General features: G+C 39.1%; 1 protein-coding gene across 2 annotated transcripts in view; it reads right to left on the minus strand.

Moving 5' to 3' along the window:
• The window catches only part of LOC149242043 (uncharacterized), a 285674-nt gene that overhangs the window by 106614 nt on the left and 157988 nt on the right, over positions 1-21072 (minus strand). Inside the window, exons 5-6 of one of the 2 annotated variants that reach the window (XM_089374136.1) lie at positions 6047-6873; positions 4871-5923 (exon numbers count right to left, since the gene is read on the minus strand). In XM_089374136.1, the coding sequence (XP_089230262.1) occupies positions 4871-5923; positions 6047-6873 (1880 nt within the window). Of the gene's footprint in view, positions 1-4845; positions 5924-6046; positions 6874-21072 lie in introns of both variants that reach the window. The other variant, XM_089374137.1, reaches the window with a different exon arrangement.

Here is a 21072-nt window from a genome sequence, read left to right on the forward strand (position 1 = left end):
CCCTAGGTAGGGTCCCTTTGTGAACAATCATGTCCTTAGGGACATACCTCTTCATTAACTAATTACTAATTAACCATCACTTATGATGTGTTACTATTATTTATATTTACATTATTTATATCTATATTTATTCATAACATTGGTACTCAGTTCAGCAGAGGCAGAGTACATGCCAGCGAGTATGGCGAGTTGTGAGGCAGTGTGGCTTCAAGATGCTTGTCGAATTATTTGATCTGCAGATGGGGCCAACAATGATCCATTGTGATAATCTGAGTTGCATTAAGCTCTTTGAGAATCTTGTGTTCATGATCAAGGTTGTGGGGGAGCACCCCCCCCCCGAATCCACTCCCGAAGCGCGCTCCCACAAAAAAAAATTGCTACCTAGCTTTTTTTCAAAAAAAAGATTCACAAAGATGTTCCAAATGCAAAAAAAATTCAAAGAAACAAGAGATTTGAGTAGGGTAGCCTAATATTCAAGCCTATGGCCCTAATATTGATATGCAATTCACGGTAATGTTAAATTTTTAAAGTAAAAGTGGTGCTCTCCTTTATCTTTCATTTTCATCCTTTTACTTAAATTTTTAACATTACAATGAAATGACTTAGGATGTTTGAGAGTGGTTCTCACCTCATTGGATTTCATATGGAGAATGTAGAATTTTAGATCTTGCTCAAAATCCAGCAGACTTATTAATTTTCTGTGTTGCATGGGTACCCGCACCCGGGGGTGGGGTTCTCGAACCCGTCCCGAGTTCCCGCACCCAAGTACCGGATTCGGGTACGGGTTCTTCCCAGACGAACCCAGAAGAACCGGGTTCTTCAAAAAAAAAAAATTGGGTTCTTTTCCTTTAACGGGTTCTTGGGTTCTTGGGTTCTTCGGGTGCTTGGGTTCTTGGGTTCTTCGAGTTCTTCGGGTTCTTCGGGTTGGGTTCTTTGGGTTCTTCGGGTTCTTTGGGTTCTTCATAAAAAAACTATATTAAAAAATTAATTTTCAAATAATTTTTTTTATTGAAATTTAAAAAATAACTTATAACAAAGGTAAAACTTATAACAAAACCTAAAAAAACCTAAATCAATTCTTTTAAATCAATTTGGAATGAAACATTCTTCCACGGTCCTTACCATCAAAACCTGTGTTGCACGGGTACCCGCACCCGGTTTTTTAAGTTTTTTACAAGTCTTGTTTTTTAAGAATTCTTGTAAATCAATTTGGAATGAAACATTCATTCCCGAGCCAAATAACCATCAAACTATAAACTGTAAATGCACACATACAGGTTCAGACATTTTCGGTCAAATAGAAAGTAGGATTGAGACTAGCCATAAGTTGTAATCAGCTGATGCTGTTAAATGGCGAAGGGCTATTTTGGACAATGGCTAAATTAAGTATCAAAATCTACCAATTTCTCACAGCATTCTGATAACATCATGTTAAGATTAAAACTAGGAAAATATGCCTAAATCATATATGGTCTCTACAGACTTTTACACCAAGTAATCTCTAAAAACTGCGAAGATGTTTTATGTTTATATAATTAATATTCAGGCAGAGCTTCACACTCAAAGACAAACTATCCCTCAAGCCATCAGATGGCTGTTGTGCATTTTATTGGGAAACAAAGACTGATAAGCGTGTTTTGTGGAAGGGTAAGGCTGCCATTGTTTTTGGGATTGCTTTACCACAGAGCACACCATGCATGGGGCAGGTGGATGATTAGACATCAAGAAAATTCTAGACCACTATCAAGTTGAGAAGAATCTCCTATGAAAAAATTGTGTTTTTATATGGGAGAGACTAAACATTCAAAGCAAAGTTACAAGCTCAAGCTCCAGGCAGAATGAGCAATTTCAATAAGGAGAGAAGCTATCTTGAAATTAGAGCAGGAGGCAGAAATGCTAACACTCCTTGGCTGTGTAGGAGGAAGGGTCTGTACAACCACAGCCTAATTCATTGATAGGCATCCTTGCAAATGAACCTAAGTTGCATAGTTATTTTAAAGCCTGTGTGTGACAAAATCTGTCCCAAGTTTCACCAAAATAGCTGAGTCTAGCATTTATCCTAGTATTATTTTGAATTTTCAGTTTTAGTAGTAGCCTTGAGCTCTCTCACATAGCTGTCACAGTGTCATGGTTACACGGAAAAAATTCAAAAGAACAGTGTTTTGGTGATAAATTTTGAAATATCAATGTCAATGTTGAATGTTCAATGATGTGCATGTTTAAATGATTATCATTAAAGTTTTCTTGTTTAAAGTTGAAAAAATATACAAATTCAAATTTCATATATATTATTAATTATAAATTTATAATTTATAAAATTTAATTATTAAAATTTAATATTATTATATTACCCGACGAACCCAAGCACCCTGTTTCCAAAAATGCCGTCCCCGTCCCCGTCCCCGTCCCCGTCCCCGCACCCACGTTTCCTGGCAACATAGTTAATTTTTCAAGATTGGGGGCATTGCAATGTTTCCATTGGATTTTGTCATGTACTAGGGTATCGAACTCATATTTAATAAAGAGCACGAAGCCCTCTATGTACCTTGATGTTAGTTACAATGGTAGTCGAACTCTATCATGACCCTACTAAAATGCACCCATCACTCAAACAAAATCTTGACTTGACATACTACGTTTTTTCTATCTTATGTTAATTGCTTAGAGGATGATATTATAAGAAAGATCTCAAGATAGACAATGATTTTGATGATATGTTGATATTTGTTGTAGCGTGATTTTTTTGGATGCTAGAGCCCATCTAGAGCTGATTTATTGATGTATTTTCGGTTCAGAGATGGATTGCACTCAAGGTTATTTTGGTCATGTGCACCCTTACATGCTATATAAATGAAAACTTGTAACTTGTGGACATGTGGTTGATGAAGATTATAACTTCTAGATAATTGAAGTTATATGGTTTAATCCATGTTTTTATGCTTTTTATATCTAATTCATCATTCTACATGCTTTTGTTGACATATATGCATCAAAATATATAACAATACATATTATATAAAAAATTAAAAATTCGCTCTGATTTTCTCCCAACCTGAGAGCTTTATAAAATGTCACTCCCCAATCCCGCTTCCCACTTCGCTCCCACTCCCAAGCAACCTTGTTCATGATCGATCCAAGCATATTGAGATCATATATCACATCATCAAAAATAGGGTCCAAAGGGTTGTTGTGAAATTGTAGTACATTTCTACAGAAGAGCAGGGGGTAGATATTCTCACGAAGCCTCCAGTGAAGGGAATGTTTGTGAAGTACTGGGATCAATTGGGGGTGGTGGAGAATCCCTTCCTTGCTAGAAGGGAGTGTTGATGTGAGTAGCATCGAAAGGTCTTCTACAATTGCTTGGTGTCTTAGCATGTGGAAGACATTATTTTCCTCTTCTAGTGATTTATGTCTTCTTTCCTAAGTTTAGCTTGGGAAAAGTACAATAATTAAAGTCAAGTAATTATTGTGAACAATTGGGTTACTTTCTAAGGATAAATAATTTAATTATTTAAGTGACTTAGAAATAATCTCAACCGTTGATCTTCAAGATGTTTCTAGAAGTAATCTTCAATATGTTTCTAGAGGAGAGATTAGGGTTCGAGATTTAGATTCAATGAAGATTATAAATGATGGCCAATGATGGAGGTGAAGACACAACAAAGAGCACAAGTTTGTGAGTCATCACAAGAGAACAATTTTCTCTGCATTGCCAGTGGCTCAGTGACCAATGCACAGAGGAGAAGTGCAAGTAGGTTTGAGCGAATCCAAGATCGCTGAGTTGGAGGAGATCGAAGAACTGAGTTTCCGGAAGGAAAACGAGGTTGTCTGGAGGAGGCCGAGTTGCTGGAGTGCTGAGTTTTTTCAGTGCACATTAGTGGCAAGGCACAGATCTAATTGCTGGGTGTCAATTTCTTCAGAGTAATTTCATCTAGATGCATATTTCCTTGAGGCCAATTTACTTGAGCCAAATTCATTCTGAAGGAGCCGAGTTGCGTGTTCCAGATTGTATTTCTCCTTGTATCTTTTTGGATCGAAAAACATGGATTTTCCAGATAATGACATGATGGAGAATTGTTTGTGGGTTTGATCTCTCTAGTTTATTTCCGCTGCATATTTTTAATTCTAGAAGTTAAAAGAAGATACCAGTGATTCTATTTTTCGGTGATTCAATTATTAGTTGGATAAATAAATAATAAACTGGAGATAAATTAAATTGCTGTGAGAAAATAAATCTGGTTGGTATTAGAAATTTAACACTTTTATGTGTTATTGATGCTTGGGTTTATGAATGAGGTTATGGCTAAGCTATGGGAAAGTTATGTTTTATTATGAATAATGCCCAATAGCACATTGATTCCAACACTCATACCATGTGCTAGGAAGGTGATAAAAATAACAATTCCAGCATATTTGACATAGAATTCCTTTCCAATTATCAATTATTTCAAATATTGATATTATCACAAAATCACGGCAATGCCAAAGACACTCACATATTGCTAAACATAAAAAGCATGTATACAAGTGTAAGAAAGGATTGTTTGAATTTTACAAATGGTGTCCACTTATTTGCATTAGATATATATGGGATTAGAAAACTGTATGATAGCGATCAGTTTGACCAAGTATCCAATAAAATATAATGAAGTAGATGGGTGATCAATTTGAACCAAGTTAAGCCAAGTGACAACATAAAGTTTAAAAGTGTACAAAAATACAAAATAAATAAAGCACATATATAATACATTTTCACTAGGCTACGTATCACCATATCCTCAGCACTTCATCAAATTAAGTCTTCTATAAATTCAATAAAATAAGAATGGAGGAATTCAGTATTACCATTGATGAATTTGACAATAAGTACCTTTGATAGGATTCCTTTCTCCACCACGTCATCAAGCAGAAGTTCCTTCCATATTTTAAGAGCATCCGCAGCCGTCCTTGGATGTTTTTTACTTGTCCCACTAGAGACATTCAATGTGCCAGAAAAAGCTCCTCGAACATTGTCATAGTAAACTTTACTTGTGACACTATTAGCATTGAATGCAGAAGACTTATCACTAAGATGACATGCCTTAACAGTATGATGAAACTTCTGAGCTGGCTGACTTACAAGGGACAAAATGTCTATTCTATGTTGTGACAAAGGAATAAATATAGATCCAAAAGGATCTAATGGCATAGTGCTCACTACTGGTGTGCTTTGAACCTCCTCAAGGGAAATTGTATCAATAAATTCATCAACTCTTGAATCATCAACAGATGTTAAACCTCGAAGATGGTTTGTGCTTGTTTTCTCCCCTTGGTCTTTAGAAGACTGTTCATGGAGAAGTTCATGGTAGTCATGGACATGGCAAAGATATGTGAATACACTTACTGATCCAGAGTGCAAGCTGGGGAGTTTCACATCCAACTCAATGATACATTGAGCATCATGAGCTAAACCAAGTCCATTGTTGATTATACTAGAATATGTGGTGGTTGTACCATTTTTTACACCAGTATTGTGAAGCTCCAATACTAAAGTCCAATGTGAAGACAGCGAATAAGTAGTGCAATTGTACAGAGTTACACTTATCCTTGCAGGTAGACAGATGTGCGTTTGAAGAAAATTTTCAACAGAATTTATTTCTGAACTGCCTGGGAAGTCCTCAAAAGCTAGTGTACTTGATGAGACAAGCATGACAGGAAAAGGAGTGACCTTCATACTGCATCTTGTTGATAGTCGTGTACTATTGACATATGTGCTGTTTGGCGTACTTGGCCTGAGCAACCAATCCCTATTTGGATCAGTTAATATTGAAGATGCAACTTTCAAAGCAATTGCAATTTCAGTAATAGCAAGATTCAATGCTTGGTTGCATTTCTGAATATAACTGGCAGATCTTGAGATATCATCAATGATGTTTATCAATTTCTGCAAGAGTATCAATGCAAAGTCCAAAGTAATAAAAACAGAAAACTTGGAAAGCAATTATTGAAAAAGCAAGGCTCTCAAAAATGGGGAAAAATTTAATTAAGATGCAACTGTTTCATTTACCTTCACATGGTCATCCATGTTTGAGTCCCAAGTTCTCCAAGTCTTTTTTGGCATTGATCCAGTGTAACATCCCTCATGAGTTCGTACATAATGAGCTATTTCAACACCCAAAATGCGCCCTCGAGCTGTCAGCACCACCAGAGGTCTCCCCCTTATGTTGGAGACAGAGAGGTCCCTTCCAGTGACACCAATTAGGGATTCTGCAACTGGTATTTTCTTGGGAAGCAGAATTTCTTTCAAAATATACCTTGCCCTTTGCAAATCATTTTTAGGAGCATTGGTCTGTACTGCATCCTGACATCTCAAAACAACTCCATACTCTGCACCTTGATTTGGCATATCTTCTGTAACCATGCCAACAGACTTCTGTGTATCTCTATCTTCAAACAGCAATGAAATGAAAGCTTCAGATCCAGCACAGTAACATAGATGTTGGGAACCCAACATACAAACTGATATTAGTGGTGCCTGAACCTCCCATTCACGAATATCAAAATTGCATCTGTCCAGGTTAATCTCAAATAATGCTTTTTGTTTACTAGATGATCTTGAGATAAAACATGAATTATCCTCAAACTCGTTATTACAAGAAACCGCCACAATGCGACCATATTGACCTACTATTAAAAGAGTATCTCTCACTTCCAAGTGCTCTCTCTCTGGCTGCTTTTCTGAAATGTCATTTTTGAGAACTCCAGACTTGTATCCTGAATGGATGGCAAGAAGTGCCAAAATAGGCTGCCCAAGCTTACACAATACTGTTGAAGAAGACAATTTTATTTCCTGGCAAAACAATGGGCTCACATATACATGCCCATCAATACCACCTAAGAAAAAAAAAACAGTAATTTCAGCTACAAGCTACAGCCCTTCAAGATTCCCCATGACAAACTAATTAGATAATCAAGATATACAGAATAGCCTGTTGCAGTACTGCAACAGAGAGGGATAATAAACAGGTGAAATAAGAAGTCCCCGTCATTTTATATCCTACTAACAATTTGCACAATAACTAAACAAATCATTTTGCTACTTCTTAACACAACGTACATGGAAGAGATATCCAATTGAATTGAGTCTGGCAATCAACATTTAGCTGTGTATGGCATTACTTTGTAACCTATATAATTTACAAAGAACAAATTAAAGCATCTACATGTCGACCTGAGAGCATTAAAATGGTGCAGCATTAACAATTTACTCTGTACCACATTTCCTGGATCTTATCTACTTCAGTTATTTAATAAGATCTACATGGCAGGACAGTACATCTTAATTAACTGGGATACAGGAAAATGTTTCTTGAATTGTCGTCTCAGCTCTGTTTAATGCGTATACTCTTGCAAATCATAAATCTAACAGTTCTTTTTCTTGGAATACATATTACATTTATATAAAATATTTACAATCGGAGAAGCAAAAAGTGGAAGGATATATACAATGAACTTCATAACCTCCTCCTCAGAGCTACTAAAGCATAAAAGCAGGATACTCTATATAATCCAAAGATTACGCAACATTGACCAACAAGGGCCCTGCTGGCTCATTCTTCCACAAAGAACTGAAAGCAGACAAAGAGCTAATCTCCTAGTCAAAAACAAACTTACACCTGAGTTTCCACAACACAGATAACACCATCACCCACACACACAACCAAAGGCCAGAGAAAGCATCGTGAACAACAGCACAGTAATCCCTAAACAAAGCAGCATGTCAATGCACCCTGCCCTGCAGCAGCATAGAATGGTGATACTCAAATCAACTTCAGAAGTGCTTGACAAACCAACACTCCCAAAAAATATGCCTGAAGGTCTCCAAGCACTAACAAACTAGACAAAGGCCATCCAAGAAACCCCTCTTGGCCAACCTGGCCTTAGATGGGATCCCTTGATAATGTGAAATTTTCAAACTCTCTAGCAGCAACTGAAAATTATTCTTCTAACTGATTAAAATTAAGTGCAGTTTATTTGTTACGGCAAACAACAAATAAAATCACAACTGCAATTTTCACCATAAAAACGTTGTAGAAAATAAAATACTGGAACTATGAAATATAGAGCACACACACAATAAAATGACACTGTTATTTTTGGACAAATGTCCACAGAAAAAGCCAATTGGGAAATCCAGTGCAGTAGATGAGGGTTTTATTATTATTATGCAACAGTGATAATATGAGTACAATCTGGATGCCCAAAACTGGCAATCCTCAACAAAAAATCTGGCCAAAATTATTAGAGATAATTTTCTCCCTCTCCATGAGCAATCCCAACACAACCTGCTTCAGAAAAACTGGCCCTCAAGAACCCTTGTGCAGGCCCCTGGGCAGTTCTTGCACAGACCCTCACGCACAACCTAAATTTGCCTCTGATCAAGACATTTTGCCTACTACTGCTACTGGAAGTGATCCTCCGGCCCTCTGGAAATTTTTCCTGGCCTCCGGCAACTGAACTGGCCCCCTACTCAACCAAATCAAATTGCCATGCTAAATTTTGCTTGTGCAGTCCCCATGCAGCCTCTAGTGGAATAACTCGACCTCTTTGTTATTGCCTCTCTGGAACTAGAAACTCCTTCGGAATCACTGTCTTTGGTCCCTCTCTGTCTCTGCGTCCCTTCTGGCTCAAACTCTTCTTCCCTGCTTTGTTGTTGCAACTGGATAGCTCGATCTACCAAGGAACTCGACCTCACAAGTGTGTTCTCCATCTACCCATCGAGTTGCTCTTATAATCTCTCGTTGGTGAACCAACTGCCATGATTAGATCCCCATCAACAGATAAGATCATCTCTAACTCGATCCATATGAGGTTCTACAAAATTCTCACATTTCTCAATTAATTGTTGTTAATTAATCACTTTTCCTAAGCTAGACTTAGGAAATACTTAATTATTGACTAATTAACTTAATTGAGCCATCTCTAGGTGTTTTCTCCTTAAAACTTTTTATGGGTTTTGGAAACCAATTGTTTATTTGCCTCTCTGACCAAAGTTGAGACTAGAACACCTGTCTGATGCTACAAAAACTAGCACTCCCTTTTAGCGAGGAAGGTGTTATCTCACTCTGTCTCCATAACATCCTCCATACAAGTTGTTGATGTCTAACAATTGTGACAATCTGCCACTGTCCACCATTGCACTGCACAACTCTAATTCATCCACCACTCTGAGTTGAACCAACTCTGCATCTGTGTTGTCACTGACACTGCACTGTAAAACATGTACTGTTGCCAACAGTGCTCTGCACTGCAACTGATCTCAAGTTGTTGCTACTGCAACAACTACAACCGAGAAATAAAACTCTTGTCCCTGTTACTGAAAAGGGTTTCCACTATACCCATCTGCTCTCTGAAATAGAGAAACTCAGCTCTCCCTAGAGCTTTTGTGAGTATATCTACAACCTGCTCTTATGTGGAAACATGTTGTAGCTGAACTACTCCACATTGCACACAATATTTGATGAAGTGGTATCGAATGTCTATGTGTTTCGAACTATCATGAAACACTGGATTCTCAGAGAGCCTAATGCAACTCTGATTATCACATTAGATATTGGTCGCCTCCATCCTCTGACTGAAAAGGCTCACCAGCAGCTTCCCAATCCACATAGCTTTGCACGTGCCAGTGCTAGCTGCCATATACTCTTCTTCTGCAGAGCTCATTTCTACTGACTTTTGCTTCCTGCTGAACCAGAATACCACCCTTGTTCCAACACTGAAGTAGCACCCTAATGTGCTCTTCCTATCCACTGAATTGCCTACCCAATCTGCATATGTGAATCGACATATTCTGACACCATCACTTCGAGTATATCTCAACCCATACTCAATCATGTTGCGCAAATACCTTAGAATGTGCCTCGTTATTGTCCAATACACTCTCTTCGATCCCACCATAAAATCACTAAGTTTTGACCGTGAAGCAGATATTTGGCCTAGTGTTGACCAAACACATGAGGGAATCGATAAGTTGTCTATACAAGGTGGGGTCAACGTCCTCGTCCTTTGATGCATCGATCTTCCTCTAGTTTGTGATCATAGACATGAGTCTACAATCCAGCATCCTAAATCTCTGTAGCATATCTCCCTTGACCAAGGAAGATCTCCCCGTTCTTTTGCCACACTTCCAAGCCTAGAAAGTAATGCATCAGCCCCAAGTCCTTCATGTCAAACTCTACTTCCAAGTTCCTCTTGCAATCTTCTATGAGCCCTAATGACCCTGTCAAGAAGAGGTCATCCACATACAACACTAGGATGAGATGCTCATCCTCTACCATCAAATAGTAAAAGTTGGGATCAACGTCACTCTTGATGAATCCCATCTACTGCAAGTAGTTGTCATTCTAACAATACCATGCCCTGGGAACCTGTTTGAGCCCATATAGAGCTTTCTTCAGTCTGCACACATATGTGCCCCTCTCATGTGTCTCGAAGCCCTCTGGTTGTTCTATATATACCTCCTCCTCTATCAACACATTCAAGAAAGTTGTCTTGACATCCATCTGGTGAATCTGCCATCCCATTTGCTAGAGATATAACTGACCAGATAGAAGTATAGCTGGCAACTGGGGTGAAGGTCTCCTCATAGTCTATCCTTTCTTTTTGTGCATACACCTTTGCCACGAACCTAGCCTTGTACTTCTCCACGATGTCATCTGTAGCATACTTGATCTTATAGATCCATCAACAGCCCACAACTGACCTGTCCTCGGGCCTCAGCACCACCTCCCAAACATCGTTCGTCATGATAGAACTATACTCTTCTAACACGGAACTATACACTTCTAACACGGCATCTACCAACACTCGATGTTGTGCAACCTCCTGATAGCTGGAAGGTTCTACAACCTGTGCCACCAATTCTTGGTGCCTGTCTGGCTATCTGTGTTCTCTCTTGTTCGTCCTAGGATCTACATTGAACTCCTCTGTGTCTGACGAACTTCCTTGCTAGTTTGACCATTAGTGGTGGGATGATCAACCAGCTCCTCATCCTGCCTCTGTTCCTCTGTCTGTTGCGGACTACTAGATCTCCTGTACCTAAGGACGTGGATGTACTGGTAACTATACTGGATCCCTGTGACTATGCTTGCGGCGGTCCTAGCGGCTGCCCTTGCTGCTGAACTAATGGAGCTTTTGCGGGCTCACTCTGATCACCTACTGGCATCTTACAAGATTTTTTTAAGCCTTTGCCCTGTTGAAGAATCTAGGGCATTCAGAAATTAAGTTGATTCTTCGTTACATGATAACAATTTGTGAAGTATTTATACAATTTATCTTAGCTTAATGTTTCCTTCATTATTAGTGTGTATATGTTAGCTTCATCAAACTACTATCAAAAAACAAAAGAGACAAGAACACAAATATTTGGCTTTCTACAAGGGCCAAAACCTCTCCCTCTTGGAGAGGAAAACCCACGCAAAATTCTTCTTATGGAGATTCACTTGACAAATACCAAGACCATGACCCTTGATACAATCTGCCTCTCTAAGACCAAGACATCAATCCTCTTCCTCGAACACTGCAGAGATCGTCATGATTGTTACACTGTTGAAGCCATTACCGTTGCATCACTGAGATCTTCATTATAGCCTCTTCATCATTTCACAGAGAACTCTCATCTTCATTGAGATCATCATCATCTCTACTTACCATCACACTCCTGCTACATCTTCACTTGTTGTTCTTTTCGTGTAGGATGTATACTCACATCAGTATCATTAACACAATGAAGCCACTGAGATATCAGGCTCATGATCCATATTCTATCCATACTAGAAATGCAGAGATCCTTCTTCATTGTTAATCTGTTAGGACTGTGATATATCTACTACAGAGATATTATCATGTGTTGCGTTTCTTGAATATCATTACTAAGGGTATGTTGAGAACGCAAGTCATTGTGATCTTCTATTTTAAGACTGAGACAGTTATGGTTATGTCGAGAACGCAGACTTACTTCTTGAAACCCTCATTACTGTTGTACATTGAGATTGCAACAGAGATCTTACTTGGATCATCCGAGGTGCTAGATCTGAGTCACAATCATGCCGAGATTGTCATACTCTTTCTCTGTCCTGAATCCGAGACTTGATTATCCTTATTAATACTGCGGCTCATCAAGACTGTGGTACTATCCGAGACAGTGAGACTATCCATCCATTCAAAGTCCTCTCATTCATCCGAGATCTGGTCTTGATTGTACCTTTCAATCATGGTATGTCGAAGTCCTGTATGCTCCTCTATTCATAGCTTGCCTACACCTTAAACCCATCTGAGGTGTCGTCAAGCCCTTCTCCGTATGCCTGCCTGTAGTGCAGATCTATTCCTCTATTCAAATGCAAAATTTCAGAGAGAAGAACCCGAGATCTACTTGCATTTGCGGATACCCTAGATGGGTATTTATAGTAGTGAGTGCTCCTATTTTGAGCCGACGTGAGCGTATGGACAGTTGTGACTATTACCCAAGCCGACATGACTTCCATTTATTCAATAATTTCCTTTTAATTCATTTTTGGAGCCGACATTAAGATCTCTTCATTGTTTTGCTTGCAGATTTCGGTGTGCTTGCTCTTGGAGGATTTTTCTTGGTCTTGGAGGGCTGATACACAACTTTGAGGACTTGTCTACATTTACATAGGCTCAAGAAGAGCTTTCATTACATGACATGACTCTTTGACAAATAAATAGAATCCTAATAACATCAAGAAGAATTCTTTGACCTAATGACACTACTTGCTCATGAAACCCGTGTAGCAAGATATACAAAACTAATTTATTACATCATTTACAAAGATCATGTCATTATGAAGACCGAACCTAGTTACACTTTCTTCAACATGTCCTCCATAAACTTCATGTCCCGTCTCACGATAATCTTCCTGCTACCAGGAATGTAGATCCCGTATGCCTTAGAGGTTCTGCTCTACCCAACGAAATATCCCCTTTCTGCAGTTTGATCCAACTTGGTATGCTTCTCATCTGGTACATGGCAACAAGCTATACTACCAAAGATCCTGAAGTGACTGACTCCTAGCTTCTTCATTGAGAACACTTCTTTTGGTGTTATCTTCCCCAATGCCCTATCAACAACCCTGTTCTGAATATACACAACCATGTTACATGCTTCTGCCCATAAGAACCTAGGCAAATCTTGATCATATAACATCACCTTTGCAGCCCCAACTATAGATCTATTCTTCCACTCGCTACCCCATTCTGTTGTGGATTGTATGTTGTCCACTCCCTTTCGATGCCTTCCTTCGCACAGAATGCTGCGAAGTCACTATTTGTCTACTCACCTCCGTAATCTGAGCGAAGCACCTTGATCCTTTTTCCTGCCATATTCTCCACCAAAGCCTTAAACTCTTAGAAGAAATCGAAGACCTCATCCTTGGTCTTCAGAAAATAGATCCAAGTTTTCCTAGAATGATCATCAATGAAGGTGACGAAGTACTCATACCCTCCAAGAGATCTAGTGGACATAGGGCCACATATATCTGAGTGTATAAGTTTTAACACACCATGTGATTTGTTTTCACTTCTTGGAAATATTGTCTTAGCATACTTCCCAAGCACGCACCCCTTGCAGACATCATGATGTTTCGTGCCTAATTTTGGAACACATGTTACACTCTCCCTAAGCATTCTGAGTGCTCCATGATGTAAATGTCCCATCCTCCTATGCCATAACTCATTCAGGTCTTTCCCACTATTATTGCCCTTGTTCACTAGTGCCATTAGTGAGTCAAATTGCAACTTGTAAAGTCTATTGCTTCATAACCCAAACTATTTCACCTTCTTCCAATTTTGATGTTTGATGCACACCTTCTTCCCTACAAAGTGGACATCATATCCCTTATCCTATAACCAAGATACTAAAATCAGGTTCACACCCAATCCTAGCACATGCAATACATCTGTAACACAAGTCTTAGCTCTTGAATCCCTCTAAATGTCAATGGTACCTCTACCAACTGGAGTGCATTTTCTCTTATTTCCCATTGCTATCTGGAAGTCCATCTCCTCCTCATTGTAGCTAGAGAAATATTCTCTCTCTTGTCATGTGAGCTAACGCTCCACTGTCTATACACCAGACTCGCTATCAAGCTGAGCTAGTTAAGCAAGCAAATTCGTCCTCCAATCTGGAAGACAATTTTGTAACCCCCTGAATATCGAATCCGTTCATGGCCATACTAGAGAATTCTGGAAAATTTACTGAAGACATCCTAAATATAATTTCATGTATTATTTCTCTTCCACCCTGCGTTGAACTAGTTACTACAAAATTGTTGCAAACCTACTGCACCCAGATCTGCTCAACGAAAATACCTGATCTACTCATCGGAACTGCTATTGAGCTTGTTCGAACGTTCCTACTCCTGCAACTAGAAATCGAACTCTCTACCCAACAATTTGAGCTCCCTGGCTGGCTATCTGCACAGACCCATAAATTGTGCTGCAGAACTCCCTCTAAACCTGCACAAATTTCCTCCTTGCTTCTGAGCTTCTGATCTGTCTTCAATACTGCTCTGATACCATGTAAAATTTTCAATATTGCAACAACTGGAAATTATTCTTCTAACTGATTAAAATTACGTGTAGTTTATTCGCTACATCAAACAACGAATAAAATCACAACTGCAAGTTTCGACATAAAAACATTGCAGAGAATAAAATATTGGCACTGAGAAATATAGAGCACACACATAATAAAATGACATTGTTATTTTTGGACAAATGACCTTGGAAAAACCCTATGTAGGAAAACCAGTGCAGCAGGTGAGGATTTTATTATTATTATGCGACAATGAAAATATGAGTTCAATCTGGATGCCCAAAACTGGCAATCCTCAGCAAATAATTTAGCCAAAATTATTAGAGATAATTTTCTCTCTCTCCACGAGCAATCCCAACACAACCTGCTTCAAAAAACTGGCCCTTAAGAACCCTTGCGCAGACCCCTACGCAGTGCTTGCGCAAACCCTCACACGCACAACCTGAATTTGCCTATGATCAAGTTGTTTTGCCTACTACTGCTACTGTAAGTGATCCTCCGGTCCTCTAGGAAATTTTCCTAGCCTTCGGCAACTGAATCGACCCCCTGCTCATCTAAATCAAACTACCACACTAAAGTTGCTTGTGCAGTCCCTGCACAGCCTCTAGTGGAATAACTCGGCCTCTTTGTTGATGCCTCTCTGGAACTGGAAACTCCTTCGGAATCATTGTTTATGCTCCTTCTTTGTCTCCGCGTCCCTTCTGGCTCGAACTCTTTTTCCCTACTTTGTTGTTGCAGCTGGATAGCTCAATCTTCCAAGGAACTCGACCTCATAAGTGTGTTCTCCATTTACCCATCGAATTGCTCTTATAATCTCTCGTTGGTGAACCAACGGCCATGATTAGATCCCCATCAACGACTAAGATCATCTCTAACTCTATCCATGTGAGTTTCTAGAGAATTCTCACCTTTCTCAATTAATTGTTGTTAGTTAATCATTTTTCCTTAATTAGACTTAGAAAATATTTAATTATTGATTAATTAAATTAAATGAGCCATCTCTAGGTGTTTTCTCCTGAAACTTTTCCTAGGGTTTGGAGATCTAGTGCTTCTTAGGCTCTTTAACCAAAGTCGAGACAAGAACACCTGTCTGATGCTACGAAAAAACAATGAAAAAACCCTCAACTTATACAAAAGCCTCATAGTCTAAACGCTACGTAAAAATGACTCAATACTAACCATCAAGTATTAAAAATTGGACAAAGGGAACAACTCGGATATCGAGTCGAGTACAAACAACAGAGGTCATACTGAAGAAGCAGATTAACAAAACTCCAACACCAGTCCCTCCAAATCAACCAGGGATACATTGTTCATCTTGACAACTCTGACACTAGAATTAGGGCTCACAACCCCAACATTAAGACACAATTAATTGTAAGAAGTCCATACTTCTCAGCAAAAGTCCTCCACTCCTCCCAGGAATGAGCATCAAAATCCCATAAATCCCACGAGAAGAAGATATCCTTCTGGTTCAATCTACATTCCTGAAAGCAAACAACCTTCAAAATACAATTGCCCTGCTCCCTCCAAGCTCCAAATCGGTCAAGAACCAAGAACCCAACCAACTGCATATTATGCCATTTCCACCAAACCAACCCTGCAACAGCTTTCAAGCTTGACCAAATACCCTTGAAGATGAGTGAACCTTATCCCTAAAATAGATAGGGAGTGGAAATAAATTCACATAAACCAAATGCACCCCAAACTCTGCTAATACGCTACGCTGACAGCAAGTGATGCCAAACACCACACCACCCATTTGGCCACCAAAATACCAACATATGATGCAACATCAATCAAACCAAGCCCCCCCCCCCCCCCCCCCCCCGACCTTGGGCATTGTGAAGACATCCCATAAAACCAAAGGAAGACCTCTTTTGCCACCATACCTTCACCACAACTAAGCCCTCAAATTCTACTCAAGTTGTCGAAATTGGGTCCTGTTGTGGTGCCAACAAGAGATGTGATACTAGCGTTGCAAACATCGTGAAAAAATCGTGATGTCACAAATTTTTACCCCAACTGAAAAAATCACGTGTAGAAATCATTGATTTTTCCCTGCCGAAAAATAATCATGATTTTATCGTAAAAATCATCACAAATCATGCGACGACAGAAAAAATAGTTGAGCCACAGATAGGGGCACTTGTGTTGAGAAATGTAACTAGTATCGGTCTTCATAATTGTGTTTGAGTCGTGATGTAATGTATTTGTCAAAAAGAAAGAAAGAAAAAAAATATTATTTTAGCATGGGTTTCATGCTTTATTATTTTATTTCTTGATCAAAGCCTCCATTAAAGGCTTCTAGGAATGAGTCATGAGCCTATGTCCTTGGCATTATGGTCTAGACCGTTATTGGGCATTTTGTATCAAAAAGATGAAATTAATTTTATGTAATTGGGTCATCTTCTCCTCCACCATCAAGTCGGCCTGCCCACTGTTCATGTCAGCCTCAACGAGCAGCTTCTAACCACTATTTATAGCAAAGCATTCAACCTAGTTTGGAGAGAAAACAAGAAAGATTCGATCTGCAGCTGGCAAGTCAAGAAAAGAGTGCAAAAAGCTTATTGAAGAAAGGACTTATCATTGCATAAATGAAGGAGACCAAACGAAGAAGAAGCATCGAATTTTGGTCTCTCTGTCACACGTGCAAAAAGAAGTTTGCAAAGGAATAGTGAAGTTGTAGGGCCGAAGGTACAGTATGAGCTTCAGAACGATAGAGCAGAGACCTTGTTTGATTTGTTTTTTAGGAGCAGATTGTCTTGACGTATGAAGGAATGGGCTAGTGTTTAATTGATCAACTTGGGAGGCTAACTTCGTGGATGGAGGAAAGTCTTGCTCGTGGACAAAGGGTCTTGGTTGTCTCATTTGATTTTGTTCTTCAAGAAGAGAAGAGATTTTTGGGTTTTCCACTCATGGAGGGGTTTTGCCCTGGCTGAGAGCCTACATCTTGTGTCCTTGATCTACATGTTCATATTTTGGTAGTTGCATGATGATAAAACGATAAAAGAAAAACTTAAAGAAGATAATAATTTGATAAAGAAATCACAAGTAATTATCAAAATGAGAAAATTTGTTTGCCTTTATGATTTTTCAACATGGTATCAAAGCTAAGGCAAAGGAGTAAAAAGAAAAAGGCAACTAGAAGATCAATGTTTGTAAGAAGATTGAAAGTCGGGTTCCCTAGAAGGATAGATGAATGATAAGAGCAACTTTCTGGAAGTTCATACCTTCGCAATTGGGCCACAAACCTAAGCCTATAAGAGGAGTCAAGTAACCTCAATTGGAGATCCGAAAGACTAAATATTAAGCCTCAACAAGGCCAAGTCCCTTGTGATAAAGAGCGAAGTTCTATGCTCAAAGTTTAAGGTCTCAAAATTGTCTTTAAGACCTGAACCTACAACATTTTGTGCAAGTCACCTCAAAGATTCGAATTCTGTGCATAGGTAACCAAGTCATATAATTTGTAGACTAAAATTAGCTCTCATAGCTTGTGAAAAGAACAGACCTAGTCCGAGTTTGAATAAAAGCATTGAAGGCCTAGTTGAGAGACCTACGGTAAAGTTGCAGTTATCTTAAAAGGACCCAAGAATCCTGTGAAGAAAGAAGACGAAGTCTTGTACTTCTACAGTGATATATTTTACTCCTTGCACAATAATACATTCGGATTTTCCTAACACTGAAGAAATTGAACTTCACATAGCTACTACAGCAGTGACATTCAGCCTACACAATATTGTTGACATATTTGGCAGTTGATCGATAGATGCAACCTCAAAGACAATCTTGGAAGCTACCCTAACATGAATATGACAGTCACCTTGGAAGTTACATAACAGTCTTTACCTTATGGTGCGAATACATGATACAAAATCTGAAGTTTATTTTGGAAAATATAATAATACAACATGACAATATGATTTTGATTAGAAAGAAGTACTAGACACCTTAGTCTAGATGATGACTCAACAATGATCTTAAAGTCTTCAGATGGTTCAGAAATTGTAACTACAATGAGCTATACCTGAAAGGATTCGAAATTGCATTCATATTCAAATGAAAGGAAGCATGTTTGAAGAAATTCTTGAAGTAGTCCTTGAACTCGATATCTTTGGAAGAACACCTTGACCTCAACATTTTTAGAATGTTCGTGGTAGTTTGAAGAAATCATTGCAGCAGACTTATTGCGATCATATAGGACTAAGGTAAGTAGTCCTTGAGGTACATACAATCATTGACTCAATTTGGATTAGGGTTTTGGAAGCTCATTGTCTTGATTCTAGGGTTTCTAACATTTTATTGTTGATAAATGTTAATATCTAAATTCTTGTAAACCCTAGCGTTAAAATTCCTTGAAACACAACAACTGGAATAATTCTCCTAATTGATTATTCAGTTTATTAATTGTTTGATTAGTATCGAATAAATCACACTGCAATTTCTTCACAAATAAAAATAAATGTTGTGGAAAATAAACTAGAAAATGAGAAAACATTGGCACACACATAAAAAAATGACAATTATTTTGCGGCAAATGTCCTCAGAAAAACCCAATGCGGGAAAACCAGTGCAGCAGCTAAGGGTTTTATTACTAAGCAACAATGAGAAATTACGAGTACAATCTTTGGATGCCCAACTAGCAATCCAATCAGCAAAATAATCTGGCCAAAATATCTGTGACCCAAATACCTCAACACCACACCCGATCCAGCTCCGACAACTGGAAAATCTAGTTGTTCGTACAGCCTCTACGCAGTGCCTGCGCAGGCTCTAACTCGCTATGCCTTGGAACTGCTGGAAAGATGACATCCTGGTTGACTTTGCCTCTGGAAGTGACTTGCTTGGTCTCCTGGAGATTTTTCAAACTAACTGCAATTGAATCACCCTTCCTCTCAACAAAATTGATCTCCCTCTGAAGCTATCTGCGCAGCCTCTCTGCGAAATATGGCCCTTCTGCCACTAACTCTCTGGAACTATAAAACTTCCTTTGGACTCACTATCTCTGCTCCTATTTGTCTCTGTGTCCCCTCTCTGGCTCGAACTCTTCCAGCAAAACATTGCTCTCAGAAAAATCGATTTTCTCAAGGAAACTCTTTCTCCAAGTGTACATCTCCATCTACCCATCAACCTCTTCCTATAATCTCTAGTTTGGACTCCAACAGCCACGATTAAATCTTAATGATGGTTGAGATCATCTCCAAGTCGATCCATGTGAGCTTCTACATAATTCTCACCTTTCTCAATTAATTCCTATTAATTAACCATTCTTCCTAAGTTAGACTTAGGAAATTTTTAATTATGGTCAATTAATTTAATTGAGCCATATGTAGGTGGAATTTCCATAAACAATTTTTGGGTTTTGGAGAACTCATGTCTTTAGCCTCTCCACAAAGTCTTGAGACTAGAACAACATTTGATGCTACAAAAACTAACACTCCCTCTTAGCGAGGAAGGTGTTCTCTCCAACTAATGTTGTACAGCTGTCACAACAACCTGTTTCTGTAACATCTTCGAACCACGTCGTTGATGTCTGACAATTGTAGTTGTCTTCCATTGTCCACCAATTACTGCGCTAACACAGATTCATCTGCCACTAACTGTAGTTGAACCAACCTGCTGCTGCTGACATTGCACTGTACGACATGTACTGCTGCCAACTCTGCATCTACACTGCAACTCATTCCCAATTGTTGTTACTGCTACTACAACTACTGCAACTAAGAAGCATCCAAAATACTGAATCAACTATGTCTTTGTGTTGCAATTATCTCCTGAGCATCTGACTGCTACTAGACTCTTCACTGTCCACTGGGAAATTTGCACTGCTATTAACTCTGCACTAAGCTTCCAGATCTGTTGTCAACATTTCCCTGCGCTCCTCAGCACCTGACTGCAACTAGTCTGTAATTGTCACTCTAGAACTCACTGCAACAATTGACATTGCCCCACCTACTACTTAATATTGTGGGCCCTTGTAGCAAGATAAGACCCACGAGGAAGACATCATCCGATGCACTCCTCAAGGGACCTTGCCCAAAACTTTGTGTTGCTCTGAGATTAAAGCTCCATATCGCCCCACCTTACTCCTGGAGGTATAACTGTAATCATGGTGAAATGTTCCTCCAACCTGGAGGATAACTTGTCTATCTCTGCAGATGTTTCCACCTGATCTTGCTTCTCCTGCTTGTCCTTCTTCCTTTGAGGACATTGAGTACTGGAGTGGCCAAACTCGCCATACCTTAAGCACTTGACCTTAGATAGATCCTTCTTTTTCTTCTTCTCCCCCTGTGAACCTTGTCCCCGACTGGGAACCTTTGTTGCAAGGGCCACATTTTCTTCCTCCTACACACCTTTCCATCCTTTGTTGTTGTTGTCGCTGATGGAGGTCTTTACTAGTGCTCGCCTCACCTCTTCCTGCTACAGGTCTATTGACCACTATATGTCAACGACTCATAGCAGTACACCCCCTTTTTTTG

Source organism: Pinus tabuliformis, chromosome 8 (assembly GCF_031772625.1).
Source record: "Pinus tabuliformis cultivar Carrire ecotype Pingquan chromosome 8, CPIR1, whole genome shotgun sequence".
Classification (NCBI taxonomy): Eukaryota; Viridiplantae; Streptophyta; class Pinopsida; order Pinales; family Pinaceae; genus Pinus; species Pinus tabuliformis.